This window comes from Chiloscyllium punctatum, chromosome 3 (assembly GCF_047496795.1).
Source record: "Chiloscyllium punctatum isolate Juve2018m chromosome 3, sChiPun1.3, whole genome shotgun sequence".
NCBI classification, from domain to species: Eukaryota; Metazoa; Chordata; class Chondrichthyes; order Orectolobiformes; family Hemiscylliidae; genus Chiloscyllium; species Chiloscyllium punctatum.
The window spans coordinates 33,608,409-33,631,978 of NC_092741.1; the positions used below are offsets into that span (position 1 = coordinate 33,608,409).

Below are 23,570 nucleotides of genomic sequence, written 5' to 3' on the forward strand. Positions count from 1 at the left end.
TATCCTCATACAAAGTCGGGTTTACCATTTGAAACTCTTGGCTGTTGTAGGCATGATATACTGATAATGGATGTTGGGTGAGTTTTAGGTTTGCTGATTCTGGTTAAGGAAGGAGGCTTGGAGCAGAACTGAAGTGAAAAAATTATGGTTTCTAAGATTTGAGCTCTATGGGATATGTTTTTGAGAATTTTGGGGAGAGGGCACTGTAAACATTGTGATTGCCACCTGGTTCTTAAAAGTTAAGCTTAATAGTCCAGCCTTACTGTTTATATATTTAAATACATGTATGTTTAATTAGGGTGTTTTAACTTTAGCTTGCATTCCTGACTTCTGGCTGTTGCTCAGTTTGCACTAAAATGGTTGATTTCATTCTGCAGGTGCCTGATCTTGTACCACAGCTTGGAATTTTGTACCAACTAATGGAGAGCAGAGTGAAAACTCTGCAGAAGCTCTCTCGGCTGCATGGCAAGCTTTTCCTTCTTGTTACACAGGTAAGAAGTGGATGTTTGCTGTTGGGAATGCTTTGAGTTCTAGATATTCATGGAATGGATGTGTATTCCATTAATTTTGTGCATATTTTAGGCGGCACAGTGGTTAGCACTGCTGCCTCACAGCGCTAGAGACCCGGGTTCAATTCCCATCTCGGGCGACTGTCTGTGTGGAGTTTGCACATTCTCCCAATGTCTGCGTGAGTTTCCTCTGGGTGCTCCGGTTTCCTTCCACAGTCCAAAGATGTGCAGGTTAGGTAAATTGGCCATGCTAGGTTGCCCGTTGGTGAAGGGGTAAATGTTGGGGAATGGGTCTGGGTGGGTTGCTCTTCGGAGGGTCGGTGTGGACTTGTTGGGCCAAAGGGCCTGTTTCCACACTGTAAGTAATCTAATATTTTGATTATGTAAGTCGCTTGCACAAATCCCAACTGTTTCGCTTATTTGAACAAATGCCACTTTTGAGATGCAGGCTTGGGTTTTCAGATGTTCCATGTAGCACCTCAGCAGTTGTAGTTAGAGAGTCTCTAGCAACTGACATGGGAAGATCTGTGTTGCTCTTATATTGGTGTAACATGCTGTCCAAACAAGAGCCAAATGCATACGGAACTATTCCTATCATTGAATTGCTTCTCCGATTCATTGTTATCTAATTAGCATGCCTGAATTGTATCTAGTCTTGTTCTTCATTCTTCATGTTTTTATATCAACATGACATTTCATTGCAATTGCTAATGTTGCTGTTTGTTATGAGTGTACTTGTGCAATTCAGTTGGTGTTGATGCTGATTTGACATTCCTCAGGTTGTAGCATCAGAAAAAGCACAAGACATAAGCAGCGTGAACCAAACTGCAAAACTGGTTTATGAGGAAGGTAAGAGATAATCACAAATATCATCTTCTGAAGACCTCTCCGATGTTTGTCTTTGAAGGAGGAGGCATGCTGCAAAGCAGTGTAGGATTAAACTTGTCTGCCGGTTTTCATGTTTCAGTATCATCTTGACATAATGCAGCAGTGTCATCAAAAAGATGAATACTGATCCAAAGTGGATAATAGGAGGAGAAGTGGTCATTAGCTTGAGTTTTATGGGGCATCTTAAAGAATTGATGGATTGCAAAAATGCATCGAGATGGCAGGAAGGAATCTACATTTGAGGCCTAGATGATAGAATGCATGGCTTCCCCCAGATGAATTAAAAGGGAGGATGCAGATTCCAGAAACAGGAACTTATTTTGTGAGGGCGTTACAAAGTTACAGATGTGAATATGAATCTATTGCAGACCTAAAGTTTAATACTGTAACTTTTTTGGTTTTATTCAGAGATGCAAAATCCACTTTATTTGCACTTTGTCTGCTCCTTATGTAATAGCTCAGAGTCATAGAGAAGTATAGCACGGAAACATGCCCTTTGGTCCAACTTGTCCATACTGAAGAGATATCCTAGTCTAATCAGGTCCTGTTTGCCAACACTTGGTCCATATACCCCTCAACACTTCCTATTAATATACTCATACAGATGCCTTTTAAGTGCTGCAATTATACCAGCCTCTACTACTTCCTCTGGCAGGTCATTCCGTACACACACACGACCCTCTGTGTGAAACAGTTGCCCCTTAGGTCCCTTTTATATCTTTCCCTTCTCACCTTATACCTATGCCCTCTAGTTCTGGACTCTCTTTCTTCCCCCCCCCCCCCCAATCCCTGGGAAAAGATTTTTGTCTATTTATCCTATCCATGCACCTCATGATTTTTATAAACCTCTGCTTCTGATGCTCCAGGGAAAACAGCCCCAGCCTATTCAGCCTCTCCCTATAGCTCAAATCCTCCAACCCTGGCAACATCCTTCTAAATCTTTTCTGAACCCTTTCAAGTTTCTCAACATCCTTCCGATAGGAAGGAGACCAGAGTTGCACGCGATATTCCAACAGTGACCTGACTAATGTCCTGTACTGCCGCAACATGACCTCCCAACTCCTGTACTCAACACTCTGACCAAAAAAAGCAAGCATACCAACGCCGCCTTCACTATCCTGTCTAACTGTGACTTTCAAGGAGCTGTGAACCTGCACTCCAAGGTCTCTTTGTTCAGCAACACTCCCTAGGACCTTACCATTAAGTGTATAAGTCCTGCTCAGATTTGCTTTTCCAAAATGCAACACCTCAATTTATCTAAATTAAACTTTATCTGACACTCCTCAACCCATTTGCCCATCTGATCCAAGATTCCCATTATAATCTGAGGTAACCTCCTTTGCTGTCCCCTACTCCTCCAATTCACATCCAAATCATTTACATAAATGAAGAAAAATAGTGGACTCAGCACCAATCCTTGAGGCACTCCACTGGTTACAGGCCTTCAGTCTGAAAAGCAATCCCCCACCGCTATCTTCTGTCTTCTACCTTTGCTCCAGTTCTGTATTCAAATGGCTAGTTCTTGCCGTATTCCATGAGATCCAACCTTGCTAACCAGTTTCCTGTGAGGACCCTTGGCGAATGCCTTACTGCCGTCCATATAGATCAAGTCCACTGCTCTACCCTCATCAATCCTCTTTGTTACTATTTCAGAAAACTCAATCAAGTTCATGAGACACAACACCCACGCGCAAAGACATGCTAACTATTCCTAATCGCTCCTTGTCTTTCCAAATACTTGTAAATCCTGTCCCTCAGGATTCCCTCCAACAACTTGCCCATCACTGATGTCAGGCTCACCGGTCTGTAGTACCCCGGGCTTGTCCTTTACCACCTTTCTTAAATAGTGGCACCACGTCACCCAAACTCCAGTCTTCTGGCACCTCACCTGTGACTATCGATGATACAAATATCTCCGCAAAAGGCCCAGCAAACACTTCCCTAGCTTCCCACAGAGTTCAGGGGTACACCTGATCAGGTCCTGGGGATCCATCCACTTTTAAGCATTTCAAGACATCCTCCTCTGTAATGTGGGCATTTTTCAAGATCTATTTCCCCACATTCAATATGTTCCATATCCTTCTCCACAGTAAATACTAATGGAAAATACTTATTTAGTATCTCCTGCAGCTCCACACACAGGCTGCCTTGCTGATCTTTGAGGGGCCCTGTTCTCTCCCTAAGTTGCCCTTTGTCTAAAAACCCTTTTGATTCTCCTTAACTCTACTCGCCAAAGCTATCTCATGTCCACTTTTTGTCCTCCTGATTTCCCTCTTATGTATACTCCTACTGCCTTTAGAATCCTTAGAATCCTCTTCTAAGGATTCAATCGATCTATCCTGTCTATAGCTTATATATGCTTCCGTCTTTTTCTTAACCAAACCCTCAATTTCTCTAGTCATCCAGCATTCCACATATCTACCAGCCTTTCCTTTCACCCTAACACGGATATAATGTCTCTGCGCTCCCGTTATTTCAACTTTTAGATCTGGTCTATCCTTTTCCATGACTATTTTAAAACTAATAGAATTATGGTCGCTGGCCCCAAAGTACTCCTCCACTGACATCTCAGTCACCTGCCCTGCCTTATTTCCAAAGAGTAGGTCAAGTTTTGCACCTTGTCTAGTAGGAGCGTCCACTTACTTAATCAGAAAATTTTCTTGTACGCCCTTAACAAAATGATCTCCATCTAAACTCTTACTGTGACAGTCCCAGTTAATGTTTGGAAACTTAAAATCCCCTACCATAACCACCCTATTATTCTTACAGGTGACTGAAATCGCCTTACAAATTTGTTTCTCAATTTCCCTCTGACTATTAGGGTGTCTATAATACAATCCCAATAAGGTGATCATCCCTTTCCTGTGTCTCAGTTCCACTCAAATAACTTCATGGGATGTATTTCCGGGAATATCCTCTCTCAGCACAACTGTAATGCTATCCCTTACCAAAAACGCCACTTCCCCTCCTCTCTTGCCCCCTTTTCTATCCTTCCTATAGCATTTGTATCATGGAACATTAAGCCACCAGTCCTGTCCATCCCTGACCTACATTTCTGTAATTGCTATGTTATCCCAGTCCCATGTTCCTAATCATGCCCCAATTTCATCTGTCTTCCCTGTTAGGCCTCTTGCATTGACGTAAATGCAGTTTATCAGTCCTACCTTGTTCCTTCCTACCCTGAATGTTTGACTTGCTCTCTTTCCCAATGGTACCAGTTTAAGATTGATCTCTTTCCTCACTATTTCCCTGGGTCCCAATCCCCTACTTTACTAGTATAAATCCTCCCAAGCAGCTTTAGCAAATCTCCCTGCCAGTATATTTGTTCAACAGAAAAGACATACAGCAGATAGTGGCTCACTGGTTAGCACTGCTGCCTCAACGCCAGGGACCTGGGTTCGATTCCAGCCTTGGGTGACTGTCTGTGTGGAATTTACATGTTCTCCTCGTGTCTGCATGGGTTTCCTCCTACAGTCCAAACATATGCCAGTTAGGTGAATAGGCCAAGCTAAATTACCCATAGTGTTTAGGAATGTGTAAGTTAGGTGCATTAGTCAAGGGAAATGTAAATCCACTGGGTGGGATACTCTTCAGTGGGGTGGTTGTTGGGCCGAAGGGCCTGTTTCCACACTGTTGGAATTCTATTCTAATTCTAATTCAGACAAAACTGTACAATGTATATTATTAAATCTGTTCCTACAACCCCTTCATTTCCTGTGACTTCCCAATTGGAACTCACTGCTTTGTCCTTCTGGTTCATCAAAAGACTCTGCAAAAATGTGGATTTTATTGTAGATTGTTGATATTAACTGAGGTTATTTTGCTTCTGTTGTTCCAGAATCATCAGAAGAAGAAAACTCTGAAGATGACCTAATGGCAGATCATGAATCTGATGTAAGTGTAGAAAACCATCCTCCATTGGCAGAAGTGTCCTTTTGTTGTCACAGATATGTGGTTGTCAAGACTATTCCCACTGTGACTTTATTTTGAAGTTTGGAAATTGTTGTGTCGCCTCAGTGAGAACTAAGCACACAAGTCCTGCGGTTAGAATACTGTCTGAGCTCCATGGCAGCTATTGTTGCTTCAGAGGTTACAATCCAAAATTTCTGCTCGTGAGTCGACTTGGGCTCCCAGTTCCCTGCTTTGGGAAGTCCTGTCATACGTCAGTTTAACTTGAAAAGAAACAGTGGTTTGTTCTGTCTGTTTGGAATAATCTTAATTTCTTGCCACTTTGACTTTTACCTTTCCTTCGGTATCTGTTCTGGCAAGTTTAAGGAGATAACTGGTTTTATTTATTCCTTGCTGCAATTTTGCTGATATACTATATCGCTCACTCACACACTCACTCGCACACCCGCACTAACCTTGAATATTCAAATGTGATGGGCAGGCACTATTTTGTTCGGATAATCGATTATTTGGTTAATTGATTAAATACCTTTCTTCTGGGGCTTGGAGTTTTTTACAGTCTGCGTGCACTCCTCCGTAGAACTCCAGGGAAAGTGTGGGAAGGGGGCAGGATGTTAGTCATTTGGAGGCGGTGCCTGTTTAATCACTGTAAACAAAAGACGCATTCACTGTTGTAAACACTTCTTTGATGTAATGTTTCTATCGGGACCTCGAGATCTCCTTCGGATAATCTGATTTTCGGATAATTGGTATTCAGATAATCAAGGTTCCTCTGTATATATGTCGTGTCTTTTCAGTAATAGGGTGAGATGTGTGGACCCTTGTTACAAAAGCATTTTATTACATTGCAATCTTTGAGATTGTATTGGCACTGCAAGCCTCTAATATTTCATAATTGTATTTATATCCCTTCCATTGCAATTGCTGAACTAGTACAAATTCTGAAGTGGAATTGGGATGAAAGTTTCTTTTATTTCCTCCTTTGAAATAAGTTTGTGTCCTTGCATAGATGACTGTGCTTTGTATTGATGATGAATCATTTTCCACTTTAATCGTACATTCAATTAATACCGTATCAAGTAAAATATACCCATTGACAAAATTCCAGTAACGGGGCTGGGGGGATTACTTGTAGCAAAGTCATTTGGATATGATGTTGCTGACGGTGACAAAAAAGACTTTCCATTTCACTTTTCATTTCCAAGCTCAGAACACATTACGCTGTGCCAGTGTGAATTCTGACAGTTTCTATGTTCGTTCACTAGCCTTGGGAAATATTCCAATGTAATTCCAATTACTTGTGCATTCGCAGTATTTACATTAAGAACATGATTGACCTTATGTGGTGGTTTTATTTCATATCGTACCATTGGAGTGTATAATTCCTTAGTTTGCTTAGTGTGCTGAAATATATACTATTTTACAACCAACAAAACTGAAATGCAGGACCATGATTTTCTGCCACGTCAGATTTCCTTTTCTTTTGATCTGCTTTATTTGGAGAGAGAGCTATGTTAACTTAAGTGTTGCTAAATAAAAGTCTTATTGTTGAAACTTTCCATCTTGTACCCATCAGAACATTTGCAAGAATATCAATTCAAGGGGAAAAGAAACATTTGTTACATGAGAGGAATGTGCTGATAGGTTAGAGATTAGCTCTGATAAAGGCATCGCCATGGTAAATTGATGCACATTCCGTCTAATGTTGGGTACTGAAAGGTTTGCAAGCACAGGCTGATTGGATGCAGTCAGTACTCTGCCTATTACAACTGCCAAAGGGATGTGCTGTTGGTTATGATCCACCAGCTTTTTGGACCTATGGCCTACAACCCCTCTAGCAGCACTGAAATTCATAAACTGTTACTCGTTTGTCTTTTAGGGAGAACATAGGATGCTACCATCAAGTCAAAACTATTAGTAATAAGCGTCATTTGTGCTGCTACTGCAGAGTGAAAGAGTTAGGTTCATCTGTTGCACAAACTTGAGGTACATTATCTTTCTCTGGGTAATCCGAGATAGACGGCAATGTTCAGAACCAAGCATGACTGCCTTTAAGACCTTCCATGAGTGTGCAATATACAGTGAGAAATAATGTTATCAGGGTGGCCGTTATTTCCCAGGATCTTTTTGATATGCTCTATTTCAGCAGCGCATTTGTACAACAAAGAAATGGATTGGGCAATACTTACTAGGTTGCTGTTAAAGCCAATCCTGTAGCATGAAACCCTGTGGGAATTCCAAAAAGTACTGGCCAGTAAATGTAGCTTTGTTATTGACAGTACTAAAGAATCCCTAGCTGATTTTTCAACTAGAATTAATGAATAGGAAGAGTTAAGTATTCCAAAAGTTTGAGTATTACGAGCAGAATATTGACTTCAAGCCAGAGATGATCTGCTTATCTCTCAAATGAATGGACTGGTCTAAATATCAGTGCCAATATACGACCAGATGAGTAAACTACAACAAGCCAAAAGACTGGCAGATTGTATCAAACAGCATATCCCTTTGACTGTTTGCAACAAGCAGGGTACTGTCCATATGGTGGTACAGCAGTTAGCACTGCTGCCTCACAGTGCCAGAGACCCAGGTTCAATTCCCGCCTCAGGCAACTGACTCTGTGGAGCTTGCAGGTTCTCACTGTCCATATCCAACCAGATCTCACATTTGTTAGATAATCTTACATGTGTAAGAAATTATTCTGACCACTAATTTAGGATTGCCATTCATGTTCACAGTATGATACTTTTGAACACACTGGAAGCTACATACATTAGTACACAAGACCTTGCGGACGGAAAGGATAATTTGTACCTGTTTCAACAACAAAAGTGGCAGCTGTTTTCTGGTTTATTCCTTGGCATTGCACTGACCAATCAGATTTAAAGCATAAGCGAAGACTGGCTCTTAACTGTCGTTCAGCATTAGTGGGTATATTCTCTCTCTCTCAATTCCTCCACCAATCAAAGTCCAGACACTAACGAATTGGCATGCTCCTCTTATGCAGTGTTAGTGAATTTCCCCTTGGACTTATAAAATCTAAAGCTTCCACCAAGTGTGGTCATTGTCAACATACTCAAGTTCTAAACTGTCAAAAACTTAAATCAAGTTTACCTCAGCATTTGTTTCTGGCTGATCCTGTCTGTCTCCCTACTAGAATTTGGGTAGATCAGTATTAGTGCTTTTTGCTCATCTTCCTTGAGTGGCCAAGTACACAAATTGTTTATTTTTGCAAGTACAAAGATTGAATGAATATAGGCATGAGAAGGCACTTTCCATTCCTTCGATTTCGAGTCTGACCAAATTATTCTTTGAGATGGGAGACCTTTTGAATTTTCTATAAAAGGCTACTGATCGATTAAGATGAGATGGTTGCATCTATTGACAGACCTGAAGCAGATTACTGTGGCTTTCCAGGTTTTTTAACAGTTCGATGCAAGATTAATTTCCTCGCGCTTTCTGTTTGATCTCATAGCAATTCAGATTGAATAGAGGAATACATATAACTTGGAGTTGAACGATACAGATTAAACATTGTAGGTGTGTGTAGCAGTCTGAAGTTGCTTATCAAGTGAAGTAGTTTTCCTTTGGTATTGTTACCCATGTCTCAAAGTCATTGATTGGGAGAAAATCAGTACATTGTCTTGTGAGCAATGTGCAAAATTGCTTCTGAGGAAGGGTCACCGGACCCAAAACGTTAACTCTGTTATCCATCCACAAATGCTGCTCGACCTGAGCTTTTTCAGCAATTTCTGTTTTAGTTGCAAAATTGCTTAAGTAGGTTCCCAAGTGAGCGCATTCTCCATTAATTTGTGAAATGGTTATTTTTGGGACTATGGGCAATGGTATAATGGTTTATCTATCAAAGTGGAAAGAAATCCTGGAATCAAGAGCATTCAGGTCTTGCATGCGATCTCTGCAGCATTGCTTAGAGTTTGCACTGTGTAATCTGATAATGGTTGCAATCCTGATCATCTGAGCACCAAAAGCCAACCTGTTTAAGTATGTTAACATTTCCAGCCTGCAACTTCATGGTGCCTTGAAAATAGAGATGTGGCAAAATATAATGCCTTAAGTCTAGGTTTGAGCTGAAACTCAGTGTAAGTGTGCAAAGGCCTTAACATCAAATAGGCTGGCACTTATTTTAAGACTGCATTTTTGTTTCCATAAGTACAGTTGAGTTTTGTTGTATGAAAGATAATTGCAAGAAAATTTGCTCAGTTCCTTGCATTGCCACCATGCATGCTTACAAACAAAAAACTTGAAATTGTGACATTATTGTAATGCATATCCAATATTTTTAAATTAGGAGAATTGGGAGGACGAAGAGGAAGAGGAAAGAATGGATGACCCAAAAATGCATATTGACAAACAAATCAGTGAAGACTCTGGAGAGGACATGCATACAGGAAATGAAAGTGAAGAGGAGTGAAACCATTTTACAAAAACAAGAATATTGACTGCATTCTCAGCATATTTGGGCCAACGAATTTGACCTGGGCATCTGAATTTATTTTGCCACTCAGAAGCTTCCTTTATTTTTTAGTTTGGAAAGCAAATGACAGACTGCCAGTGTGTTAAGAACTGTTTGTGCACTTTGAATTCCAAGAAATATTTGACAATATTGATAGTGCACAGTTGACAAAAATATATTTCTGCAACCATGTTTCTAGTGCAGGTCGTTTTTGGACCACATTTATACATGGAGTGATTTACCACAAACAGGAATGTGGTAGTAACTTGTGATCACTTGGAAGGTGGACAGATACTCAGCTAATTCATGGCTACTCCCGTTGCATTTTAACCTGATCTGGGGCATGGTATGGATTTGAAATGTGCATCACCATGGGAATTTTCCCAGTTATTTCGGTTTTGGCAATTGACCAGCTAGTTCCTATGTTTTCAGGTTAGTATGTTGCAGTGTGTAGTCATTGACAAGATGACAGAATTATGTATATTTGTCTATAAATCAGTGGTTTCAGCAATTAATGCTGTGTTCTCCTTTGTAAAGCAAATAAATTGGATTCTCCTTTACAATATTGTGTTCATAATCTTTAAGGTGATTGACCATATTCAGTTAAAAATAGTGTTTTGGAAAAAGCATTCATTATATTGTACCTTTACCCTTTAATCCCCCAGAGTCACCGCTCATTAAAATATAGTTTGAGTTTATACCCTGGGTGGTGATCTGTCTTGGGACATTGGGAAACCTGGTTAGTTTTCTCGGTGTTATTTTTAATTGCATGTTACACTACTTTATATTCTTTCAATTTATTTCACTTAAATGAGCCCAGAAAATTTGGGCACTCTGTCAAATTCTCCCTCCATTTTGTCTCTAATTCTGCATTTCAGTTCCCTCCTTTTGGTTCATCAGACTGATCCTGTCCAGTTCAGATGCTTAATTTCCAAATTTTTTAACCTTTTAGTATGGCGGTTTCAGCTATGGATTTCTAGGATTTTTGGAGAGCCACTCCTGTTTGGTCTGGTGAGTGCTGGGGAGCTGTGAGAAGCAATGATTGTTGGGCCCAATTTAAAATCGAACCATCTTGTGTATAAAAGCAGTCAAGCCATTAGGGAGCCAAATTTGTGTGGTTTTTCCACACAACTGTCTAGTTAAAATTCCCATGCTTGTTTTCCTTGTTGTTGCTGATGTTGTAAATGAACATGATGAATTATTTTGCCGACCGTGCAAACTTTCTTTCACACTCCTGCAGTCCCCCATGAAGGTTTGGATAATGGGAGTTCAGCTGTTGAACTCTTTTTCATTATAATTTGCTTTCTGATTAGTGAACAGCAAGAGATGATTTATTACCATGGTGATTGTTGCCACAGAGCTTGAATAAAATAGAACCTATTCAGTGTTGTTCTAATGACCCTGGACAGAGGTACATACGACGTTGGATTGCTGGTTAGAAGGTAGGTCTTCAATTAGTCCTCATTGTGTGCTGACCTTGACAATGATGGGAATGTGGCACATTTAAGTGTCAAAGTGTCAATATGATTTGATTGCAGAGAGGATTATAGATTTTAGAATTGTGTTTTCATGTTCTTTATTCCTGTTTGCATTTTCAAAACAGGGATGCGTACAAGTAAAAATATAAGCTCATAATGAAATGTAATTATTGATTATATATTGTATGCAATGTTCTACATTGGTGCATTTGGAGCTGAGTTATCCAGTATTGTGGATATTATATTTAGAAAGTACTACATAATGGAAACAGACACTTTTGTCCAATCAGCCAATGATGAACATAATCCCAAACTAAATTAGTCCCATCTGCCTGCTCCTGGCCCTCCAAACCTTTCCTATTATATCTATCCAAATGTCTTTCAAACATTGCAATTTTACCCATATCCTTCACTTTCTCAGGAAGTTCATTTCACTCGCGAACCACCCTTATGTAAAGAAAAAAATTGTCTCGTGTCTTTTTTAAATCTCTCTCTCCTCTCGCCTTAAAATGTGCATCCAGTCTTAAAATCCCCCATCCTAGGGAAAAGACAACTACCATTAACTCTATCTATGTCTCTTATTTTATAAACGTCAGTCAGATTGCCTCTCAACCACTTATATTCCAGTGCAAAAAGTTCCAGCCCTTCTTTATAACTCAAACCTTCCATACACTGCAGCATTTGGTAAATCTCTTCTGAACCCTCTCCAGCTTGATAATTAGGAGGTAATTCTTTCATTTCAGTGCGAGAGAAATATGACTTGTGCTTAAACAGCAGTGGATAGAGCATTTTGATAGGATCATGCAGCATGTGATATTATGAATCCCTGGGCAGTGGAGAGGGTTGGGTGGTTTATTAGGCTTCTTTTCCAATCCAAGATCAAAATCAGTTACCATTGGAGAATGTACCAGTTATATGATGGCTAACTGTTAAATATTTCATCTAAGTCAGGTAGGTTGAGTGATTAGACAAGGTATTGCACCCTGAGGAACGCACCATTAAATGGTTGTTTTTTTTTTAAGTTAATACATATCCTGATTCATCAGCTGAGGGAGGGCAGTATGTGGTAATCAGGAGGTTTTCTTGCCCAAGTCTTGAGACTTAAGGGGGTTCAGAGTCAATGTTGAGGATTCACAGGGCAGTTCCCTCCCAAATGCATATACTGTGCTGTCTACTCTGCTGACACTTTCCTGTCAATTGACAGGTCATATCCAGAAATGGTGATGGTACTGTCTGAATCATTGTCTGTGAGGTATGATTCTGAGAGTATGGGTGTGTCAGACTGTTGCTTGACTAGCCTGTGAGACAGCTTTCTCAATTTTGACACTAGTCTCCAGATGAAAGAAAGGAGGACTTTACAGTCTTGACAGGGCTGTTTCTGTGTCAAAAATTATGGCGCGGGAAAAGCACAGCAGGTCAGGCAGAACCTGAGGAGCAGGCGATTTGACGTTTCGGGCCATAAGCCCTTCTGGAATGTGGTCGGGGTCGTAAGGGGGCTGAGAGATAAATAGGAGGGTGGGGCTGTTTCTGCCTTTATTTTTTCTGGTGCCTTAGCTGATGCTAGGTGGTCCAGCTCATTTCAATTCTTGAAACTTCAAAGTGATTGTTAAAACTAAATAGCTTGCTAGGCCATTTCAGAAAGCAGGAGAAAGTGAGGACTGCACTTGCTGGAGATCAGAATCAAGGCCTGACCTGCTGTACTTTTCCAGCACCACACACTCGACTCATTTCTGAAAGCAGTTGAGGGACAACCTCATTGCTGTGGGTCTGGAGCTGCATGTAGACCAGATGAAGATTTTCTTCGTTGTAGGACTTTAGTGAGTCTTCTGACAGTTAACAATGGTTTTATGGTTATCAATAAATTCTTAATTCTAGATTTTTTTCTTTGAATTCATGTTCCATTATCTCCTGTAGCAGAGTTTACGCAGATCCCAAGAACATTGGCTGAGATTCTGGGTTAAATGTCCAGTGATAAATCCATGAAGTCAGTCCACTTTTGCATTGAAAAGCGTAAGTAGTGGGGTATCTCAGGATATGCTGCCTCAACTGTTCATCATCCATATTAATAACTTGGATAAAGGGTTCGGATGTATATTTTCTAAAATTTATGATGATGCACTAAGTCTTGTCTGGCAAAACCAATGTGCTGAATAGGATAGATTCTGGACAGATCTAATGCCAGTAAGATATTGTGGGATGTTGGTGGCAGCAACATAGTCTGTAGCCTCATGCCTTGGCATATCCACACCTTTCCATTACCAGCAACTAAAATTTGCAGAAGTCTGATAGTGTGGCCGAGCGGTCAAAGATGCTGGATTAAGGCTTCAGTCTCTAAGGAGGCGTGGGTTCGTATCCCACCATTGCCATTCGTGCGAGTCGCAGGTTGTACTTCAGTGCGTTAAAGTTCGTGTTTTTTTCTGGCGGTATGGTGGCACAGTGGTTAGCACTGCTGCCTCACACACCAGAGTCCCAGGTTCGATTCCAGCCTCTGGCCGCTGTCTGCGTGGAGTTTGCGCATTCTCCCCGTGTCTGCATGGATTTCCTCTGGATGCTCTGGTTTCCTCCCACAGTCCAAAGATGTGCAGGTCAGGTGAATTGGCCATGTTAAATTGCCTGTAGTGTTAGGTGCATTAGTCAGAGGGAAATGGGTCTTTGTGGGTTGCTCTTCGGAGGGTTGGTGTGGACTGGTTGGGCCAAAAGGCCTGTTTCCACACTATAGGGAATCTAATCTAGACACCAGGAGCGCAGCCAATATACTTAAAAATGAGGTGACATCCTGATAACACAACTGTACTTGTGTGCAAAGCAGCAAGCAATAAACAGACCTAAGCTATCTTTTGAACAACAGCTCAGACCCAAGTTCTGCAATCCTACCATATCCATTTGTTAATGGCAAAGGGCAATTAAACAACAAATTGGAGGTGGATGCTTGACAAATATCTCTATCTTTAGTCCTATTAATGGCATTTCCAATAACCTTGAGCTGAAAAGGCTAAGTGGGTGATCCACTTCAGTCATCTTCAGTGGTCTCCAGCATCACAACTGCCAGCCTTCAGCCAATTTCATTCAGGCTACATGATATCAATATAAAACTGAAGGCACTGGACACTGAAAAGACAATGGGCCCCTACAACATTCAAGCAAAACAACTGAAGACTTGTGCAGGTAGTTCTTCTATTACGCGATGATTACATTCTTGTGCGACACTATTATAGAAAAATCAAGCTTTAGAAACAGTGCTTAAAGTGTTGGCGAAAAATTTGCACTTGTGAAAACTCCCCAATTCATCAATCGCATTACAGCAAATTTGCATTAAGGAAACGTGTGTTATAAGAAGTCTTGAAAAATTAGATAATGGAAGTCCAGAGACAGTATGTTCCTGTTAGAATGAAAGGAAAGGCTGGTAGATATAGGGAATGCTGGATGATGAGAAATTGAGGTTTTGGTTAAGAAAAAGACAGAAGCATATGTCAGGTGTACTCAGCAGCGATTAAGTGAATCCTTACAGTATAAAGGCAGTGCGAGTATACTTAAGAGGGAAATCAGGAGGACAAAAAGGGGACATAAGATAGCTTTGGCAAATAGGGTTAAGGATTTTATAAATACATTAAAGACTAAAGGGTAGCTAGGGAGAGAATAGGGCCCCTCAAAGGGCCTTTGTGTGGAGCCACAGAAAATGGGGGCGATACTAAACGAGTATTTTGCATCAGTATTTACTGTGGAAAAGGACATAGAAGTCATAGAATGTAGGGAAATAGATGGTGACATCTTGAAAAATGTCCATATTACAGAAGAGGAAATGCTGGATGTCTTGAAACTGGTAAAGGTAGATAAATGCCCAGGACCTGATCAGGTGTACCCTGGGAAGCTAGGGAAGTGATTGCTGGGCCTCTTGCTGAGATATTTGTGTCATTGATAGTCACAGTTGAAGTGCTGGAGGTTGGCTAACGTGTCACTATTTAAGAAGTGGCACGGTCGAACCAGAGAACTATAGCCCAGTGAGCATGACATCGGTGGTGGGCAGGTTGTCAGAGGGAATCCAGAGAGACGGGATGTGCGTGTATTTGGAAAGACAAGGGCTGATCAGGGATAGTCAACATGGCTTTGTGTATGGGAAATCGCGTCTCGCTAACTTGATTGAGGTTTTGAAGAAGTAACAAGGATGATTGATGAGGGCATAGCGGTGGACGTGAGCGACGTAGACTTCAATAAAAGCATTCAACAAGGTTCTCAGTAGACTGGTTAGTAAGGTTAGATAACATGGAATACAGGAAGAAGTAGCCATTTGGATACAGAACTGGCTCAAAGATAGGAGACAGGATGATAGTTGAGGGTTGTTTTTCAGACAAGGCCTGTGACCAGTGGTGTGCTACAAGGACCAGGGCTGGGTTGACTGCTTTTTGTCATTTATGTAAATGATTTGGATGTGAACATAGGTATATTTAGTAAGTTTGCAGCTGAGACCAAAATTGGAGGTGTACTGGGCATCAAAGAAGGTTACATCTTAGTATAACGGGATCTTGATCAGATGAGCCAATGTCACAAGGAGTGGCAGGTGAAGTTTAGATAACTGAGAGTTGCTGCATTTTGGAAAGGTAAATCAGGCAGGACATGTACACTTAATGGTACGGTCCTAGGGAGTGTTGCTGAACAAAGAGACCTTGGAGTACAGGTTCATTGCTCCTTGAAAGTGGAGTTGCAGGTAGAGAGGCTAGTGAAGGAGGTGTTTGGTATGCTTTCGTTGATTGGTCAGAGCATTGAGTACAGGAATTGGAAGGTTATGTTGCAGCTGTTCAGGGCATTGGTTAGGCCACTTTTGGAATATTCTGTGCAATTCTGGTCTCTGCTATAGGAAGGATGTTCTGAAAGGGTTTAGAAAAGACTTAACAAGGATGTTGCCAGGGCTGGAGGATTTGAGCAACATGGAGAGCTGCAGTTGTTTTCCCTGGATCTATCCCTATGGTCATGGAGGCTAGTCAAACTTTAGATCAATAGTTTACCCAACCCTCGTGATGCTGATTAAGTTCAAGTTCATCCCTCTCTTTCATCTCTTGATTTTCAAGAATCTTTGGAGAGTTATCTAAGTGAAGATGGGTACAAAATACCTGTTTACCTCTGCTATTCCTGGATTGCCATGATTGATTCCCAGACCCCCTCTCTCTAGGCAAACACATTTTGAGTTACTCTCTTCGTATTTAAATACTTATAGCAGCTCTTACTTTCTGTTTTACATTTTTAGTGAGCTTTCTCTCAGACTGTACTTTCTCCCTGAATTTTTTTGTCATTTTGCTGGTCCTTATGCATCTAAACGTTTGACTTATTGCCAGCCTTTTCAGAATTGTAGCGTATTCATTTCTATTTGGTATTATCCTTCCTTTTTTGGCCACAGATGATGCATCCTTTCTAGATCACCTTTCTTTTCACAAGGTTGAATCTTGTTGAGTGCCATTAAATGTCTCTTTAAAAGTTTTCCATGAACATACTATCTTTTGACCTAGTTTCCCCACTCATTTGGCCAGCTCTGCCTTCATACTGTTATAGTTGCTTTCAGTTAGTTTTAAAACAAAATTAGTCTAATGGCTAAACTTCATGAATGAATGTGAAATTTTGCCATGTGATCATTGTTTCCCAGGGGCTCTTTTCCATAATGTTGTTAATACTGTTTGGTTCTGAAGTGTACTCTTCTGTAGAATACATTTCTATGAATACTTTCTGGGCTACCTTTCCCAATCTAGTTTTACTAATCTACATGTAGATTAAGTCACCCATGATTATTGAGTATCTACGACCTACAAACTGCTGTAACAAGTTACCTCTCATTTTCCTACTTCTACCCAAACTGATTCTATATCTTGGTCTTTCAAATTCTAATAAACTCAGACTACTGCACTAATAGCAGCCTTAATTAATATAGTGGTTAGCACTGCTGTCTCACAGCACCTGGCTTCGATTCTAGCCTTGGACGACTATCTAGGTGGAGTTTGCACATTTTCCCTGTTTCTGTGTGGATTTCCTCCCACAGTCCTAAGATGTGCAGGTTAGGTGGATTGACCATGCTAAATTGCCCATAGCGTCCAGGGATTTGTGGGCTAGGTGCGTCAGCCATGGGAAATGCAGATTACAGGTATACAATAAGGGGATGAGGCTAGGTGGGATGATGTTCGGAGAGTCAGTGTGGACTTGTTGGGCTGAATGGCCTGCTTCCACGCTAGGTACTCTGGTTATCTGATTCCACCACTTTCCATAGATTCCTGTCTTTTCAACATGCCAACATATTTCATAATTAAAGTCTCAGTCAATGGTCACCTTTCAAACATGTCTCAACAATGGCTATCAGATCATACCTAGTTACTTCCATCTGTACTAACAATTCATGCATGTTATCACTGCACACATGACCTTTAACTTGAATTTTTTAAGCTATTTATGCAATATTATCTAACTTATTTGCTACACCTGTCCTTTCCTGTTAACTCAGCTTATCATTAGCCAAATTGTTTTATTACCTCATCGTTCCTTTTGATTTAACCCATCTTCTCCCACACGAACGTTGCAAACCCTACCTGCCATTCCGCCCTCCTCCAGTATTTAGACCTGTCTCTGCTGTCTGACTTAAACAATTCACAAGGGTACCATCCCAGCATGGGACACAAGTGTCTATGGTCTCAACTATACTATCTCTCTTTACTTTTAATTCAGTCATGGGATGTGGGTGTCACTTATCTAAGTGGGCATCATTTATTACCCAGAAGGCAGTTAAGAGTCAACCCTATTGCTCTGTATCTAGAGCCATGTGTTTACCGGTCTAGGTAAGAATTCATTCCTCAAGGAAGTTAGTGAACCAGATGAGTTTTTTTGACAACGAACAATGGTTTCATGGTTACCATTCATCTTAATTCCAGATTTTTATTGAATTTCAATGGCATTCACATCTGCTGTGGTGGGACTTGAACGTGAGTTCACAGAGCATTACCTGGATCACTGGATTAATAGCCTAGTGATAATGTCATGAGGTCATCATCTCCCCGTATTGCCACTATATTCCTATTAACCCTCCCCCACTTCTTTACTTCCTGCAATTGCACTCTCATGGTCAGATCCCCCACCCCAACACCCCTCCAACCGTGCAACCCTGTTTCTGTTCACCCAGTCTGCAAGAACCTTGAACCTTGTGGACACTTACAAAAGTGAAGACTTCTCTAATTCTACTTCCTTAATTCCAGTGCCTGCCTCACTTGTAGGCAAAGACCTTTCTCTATGGAACAAATTGAAATTCCCAAGTTAGAAATATAGGAAATACTTGAAGGCCAACTTAATAAGCTTTACTATAGTTAGTAAACTGCCTTCTACAAATAATATCTTGCAATTACTAAAATGACCCAAATTTTTAAAAATAAATGAGAAAAATACTGACATAATACTTGATTTTATCAGAATAAAATTGATTGCCTCTGGACTGGGCAATCTGCCCTCCCCTCATTTGTTCCTCCGGATGTTGTGTCGTGTGGTGCTTCTGTTGCTGAGCTTTGAGAGGTATTACTAATTCCTGGGGTGCTGGTCTTTTATTAAACATGATCAGTTTTTTAAAAGAAAAGTTAAGAGCATAGAAGGAGGCTGTCATGTCTGTTCTGGGTCTTTACGAGAGGAACTCGCCCAGTTTTGTTTGCCTGCTTGCGGAAGTTGGCATATCTTGGTCCTCCTCTAATTTACAAATTTTGAAATCCTAATCCTTATCTCAATTTGGCCTTCACAACTCTTCTCAACTTTGAAAGAAAATGTTGATAGTGCAGCTTGTTTGGTATGAAATGTGGGATGTAACCTAGAAGGATGCAATATTAAATATCTTGGCACCTTCCAGGCAGTGTTGATACTAATGGAATGACGTTCTTAACTTCTAATGTTGCCCAGTTGGTGCCAGGCCAACCATCTGCAGTCTGCCAAGTTTGAGTTTACAGTGTAGTAAATCTCCACCTTCCCAGTTGAGCAGATAGCGCAGTGAGAATCTGGCTTTTTGCATTTTGAATCAACAGGGTGTTACTTGAACACCAAATATAGCGTGAACACATCTCTTGACTGGAGTTCTTCTGGTCTATGGTGAGCACTCTGCATCTGTGGCCCATGTCTCAAAGTACAGGTAATACCTTTTCTTTGGTTACTGCACATCTCTTCTTAATTTCAAAATATTTATCTTACATTTTAAAAGGGAATCTTGCCTCTGTTTCCTTGGATATACCCCTCATTTTCTTTGAAGTATTTTTGCTGATGGTCCTTAGATGTTATTGCAAGTATTAAAAAAAATTCAGTAGTAGTACAAAGATAATGCTTGGTTTATTTGACTTTGTGTCTGTTGTCATTAGAACAAGACTGGCCAGTAGCAAACCTCTGTTACCTTGTGTACCTTATCAGGGCACAACTGAAAGCAAACACCAGGAGCTTGCAATTGAACCTCCACTTTGGAAATTCGAGCAGCCTGATTTGTTTTAGTGACAGCAGAGACAAAACATTTGCTTGATCACTGTTACTAGATTCACTAGCTCCACTTCTGACCAGAGAATGGGTTAGCAAGTTAGAAAACAGAAAGCCACCATTATAAAACTGGCATATATTAACAAGTTGTTCAATGATAGAGCTTCCTTTGGTAGCAAAATAATAGTTTAATAGTTTCATGTATTTTATTATTATCCAGTTCTGTGGTTGTCAGGATTGCTCCCATATTTTGAGTTTTTATTTGAGTGGACCTTTGCAATGTTTCACTACATCAAAGTACCTGAATAAATGCAAGTGAAATTTTGCTTTTCTGGCTTATTAGCACCAGTCATTACCTCCTTCAATCCCTTCACTTCTCTCCTTTTAAAATACGAGACTCTAAGATTTTTTTAGACTCTTAATTTCAGACCCCTATTTTCTTTCTGAATGTCTGCTTCTCTCTCTCTCTCTCTTTAAGAGACTCCCTAATACATATCTCTTGAAGAAATGTTTGGTCACCTATCCTAATATGTCTTGTTTTGTCTGGTCATCTACATTCCAGTACAGGTAAAAGAAAAGCAAATGGCATGTTGGCCTTTATTTCTAAAGGAATGGAATATAAAAGTTTTAGCAAAACCATCTTACTATGTAAGACACTAATCAGACCTCAGCTGGAATATTGTGAGCAGTTTTGGGCTCCTTATCTAAGCAAGGGTGCACTGACATTGGAGGCAGACCAGAGAAGGTTCACCTGTATGGAGAGACTGACTTATGAGAAGAGGTTGAGTAGGTTGACCTGTATTAATTGCAATTTAGAAGAATGAGGGTCGATTTTATTGAAACATAAAAGATTCTTGAGGGACTTGACAGAATAGTTGTAGCAGGTTATTTCGACTTGTGGGAGAGACTGGGACCAAAGGACATATTGTCAGAATAAGAGAGAAGAGGGTTGTGATTCTGTGACGTTCTTCACCACAGTGGACTGTTGAGGTTGGGCCATTAAGCACCTCCAAGGCTGAGACTGATTTTTTGGGAACCAGGACTCTCAGGCATGAGACAGGGAAGTGTACTTAAAGATGATCAGATCAGTCCTGATCTCATTAAATAGACAAGCAGACTTGATGAACTGAATAGTCTAATTCTACTGCTGTGACTTGTGGTCCTATTCTGACCAAACACCTTTGGTTAATTTATTGAAATTTCTTTTGGACTTTTGGCTTATTCTGACATATTCTGTTTGTTTACTGGTGACTTGTAGAGGATTGGTTGGGTAAAGGAGTTTTCAACTGTAAAAGATTGAGTTGTAGTTCAGTGGAGATATGGAAGGAAACAGGTATGTAATTGTGAGTTAGGATACAGCTCGCAGAGGTTTGAATGAGCAGAACTTTGAAGAGGATGAAACAGGAGGGCTGACTTGGAGAGCTTTCGAATGGTTGAGACTGAAAGTATCCAATGGCAGTTTTAGTAGCAATGAACGGCTGAAGCAGGGGTAGAGATGTGTGGAAATCAGTGAAGAATTAGAGGGTAAAGAGTCAGGTAGTGGCAAAATCAGGTGATAAAGTTGCAAATAGTGTGTTTCTGGGAAAGCACAGCAGGTCAGGCAGCATCCGAGGAGCAGGAGAATTGCCGTTTCTGGCATAAGCCCTTCATCAGGAGTGAGGCTTGTGGACCAGGGCTGAGAGATAAATGGGAGGGGCCTGGAGTTGGGGGGATGGTAGCTGAGAAAGCGTTAGGTGGATGAAGGTGAGGAAGAAGGTGAAAGGTCAGAGGGGGTTTTGGAAGGTGATGCCAAATTGGAGGCTTGGGGCTGGTAAAATGTGGGAGGGGAAATGAGGAAGCTGTTGAAATCCGCATTTATCCTGTGTGGTTGTAGGGTTCCAAGGCGGAATATGAGGCAATCTTCCTCCAGGTGTTGGGAAGGAGTGGTGTGGGTGCAGGTTTTGCACTTCCTGCAGTGGCAGGGAAAGATGGAAAGCAGGAAAATCTACTCCCTTTGCCTCTGTCCAAGGCCCCCAAGGGATCCTTCCACGTTCGTCAGAAATTTACCTGTACCAGTGTAATTTACCAGTGTAATCCACTGGATTCGTTTTACCTGGTATGGTACATGATGCCTTCTTGTGGATCGTTTCAGATTCAGTTACAAGGTTTGCAGAAAAATATGTCGATCTGTGGAATGCACTGATCCAGAAGATGCAGTATCAATGCATGTGTCCAAAATGAAGAATTGATACATCACCTGAAATTTCCTGAAATGGGGGTTGGGGTGGAATGTTGTGTGATTCTTTTTTCTTTTTCTGTCGTATGTGCGTAATTATTGTAAATTGAAATGTAAACCTTATGTTTTTAAGAACATAAATGTGTATTTTTTGTATTTTTATATTCCATGTTTTACCAGGGACCATTTTTGGCTGTACACATCGATAAGATTTACATTTTAGACTGGCAGAGAGCTCTATGACCTCATTTTACTGCAACCTGCTGCCAGCACTTAACAGAACCACTTGCCTCATTCCCCACTCCCTCTCCCCAACTCCACTGAGAGCATTGTTGAATGGAGGCAGGAATCCCACTGAAGCCCTCAAAAAAAAAGGTGGCTGTGGGTGTGACCAAGTGAGGGCTGAGTCATTAGAGCTGCCATCCAAGTTAATAGGATTCTGCTAAAACTGAAAATAACAAGGCCATGAGTGGAAATGGACATTTGAAGAGCTGGCATTGCAAAGAAAATGTTGGAACAGATCAATAGGCCAAGTTAGCATCTCTTGTTGCTGTGTGTCTATATAAAGATCTGTTTACTAGTTTCACAGTAAGTGATAGCTGATGTTACCTCTGATAATCTAATTGCTGAGGTAAAGTTTATTTTTAGTCTCATTTGCAATGCTGCTCTGCATAGCTTTCTGTTTAAACGCAGTCAACCTCACAAGATATGCACAAATTAAAATTTGAAATGTGGTTTTTCTTAAATAAGCTTTAAGGGTCTGTGAAAGGTGGAATTTTCTCGTTAGACTCATGCAGGTAATGAGATCCAGGCAAGAATATTTCAGTTAATATGGGAATTGTAGACTTGCCAAACATGAAAGCTAACTGTTATCTAAAAGAGAATGATAAGGAGATCCATCCATTTGAATGGCTTCAAGAGCATGAGTATCTAATAACTGGATTTAAGAAGAGTCCTTATGAGCATTTGCTATCACGTAAGAGTCAATATGCACATTAATGGTGGAGTAGTTTTTATTCTAGTGTTGACATACCGTAAAGAACTGTACCTCCTGAAACCAAATCAAGCATTTACATTGAGGATCAAAGTGATGGATTCGGCATGGGAATAGAAGACACATTTGAGACAGAACAGTATATAAGGCTGCATGCCTGAGTATTAGCCTCTAAGCCCTTATCCTTGGCCTGAGGTTAATAGAGAAGGCAGAACAACATAATATTGCATCTGATTGTTTTTGCTGAAAAAGAATGTTAACTCTGCTCTTTCCACATCTGAGTTTCTCTAGCTTATTCTGTTTTTATTTCAGATCTGCAGTACTTTGCTTTTATTTTACCATTGGTGTACATATGAAAAGAGAATTGTAGGGCCACCTTGTCTTTTTGTCATAATTATGGATGTCACTTGAACTAACAATGCTCTTGGGGTGAGGGGGGAGGAATAAGCAGCAATCGTTGAACACGTAATGAACCAAGATCCTGAGATATTGCCTTGAAGCTGATCAATGTAACTACGTACCTCCAGTATGTCCCAAAGTATCAATTTGGTCACCAACTCCTTCTTTTGCATTCTTACCTCCTGATTCTTGTGATATCTGATGTGTTTTCTCACCCCTCACCTTGTCTGGTTCATAAACT

At 40.7% G+C, this 23,570-nt stretch overlaps 2 protein-coding genes and 1 non-coding gene across 3 annotated transcripts in view; all 3 read left to right on the top strand.

The window, feature by feature from the left end:
* wdr43 (WD repeat domain 43) overlaps positions 1–10,340 on the top strand; it is a 58,964-nt gene extending 48,624 nt beyond the window's left edge. The window contains exons 15-18 of the mRNA XM_072551374.1: positions 378–491; positions 1,289–1,358; positions 5,236–5,291; positions 9,613–10,340. Coding sequence (XP_072407475.1) covers positions 378–491; positions 1,289–1,358; positions 5,236–5,291; positions 9,613–9,735 — 363 coding nt within the window. The 3' untranslated portion in view covers positions 9,736–10,340. The remainder of the gene's footprint in view (positions 1–377; positions 492–1,288; positions 1,359–5,235; positions 5,292–9,612) is intronic.
* LOC140473189 (small nucleolar RNA SNORA31) lies at positions 8,676–8,807 on the top strand. The gene has a single exon (XR_011958161.1). It is a non-coding gene; the product is annotated as a small nucleolar RNA SNORA31 (small nucleolar RNA).
* Positions 10,341–19,320: 8,980 nt separating the features above from the next.
* LOC140457347 (TOG array regulator of axonemal microtubules protein 2-like) overlaps positions 19,321–23,570 on the top strand; it is a 118,435-nt gene continuing 114,185 nt past the window's right edge. The window contains exon 1 of the mRNA XM_072551377.1: positions 19,321–19,389. The gene's annotated coding sequence lies outside the window, so the exon portion shown is untranslated. The remainder of the gene's footprint in view (positions 19,390–23,570) is intronic.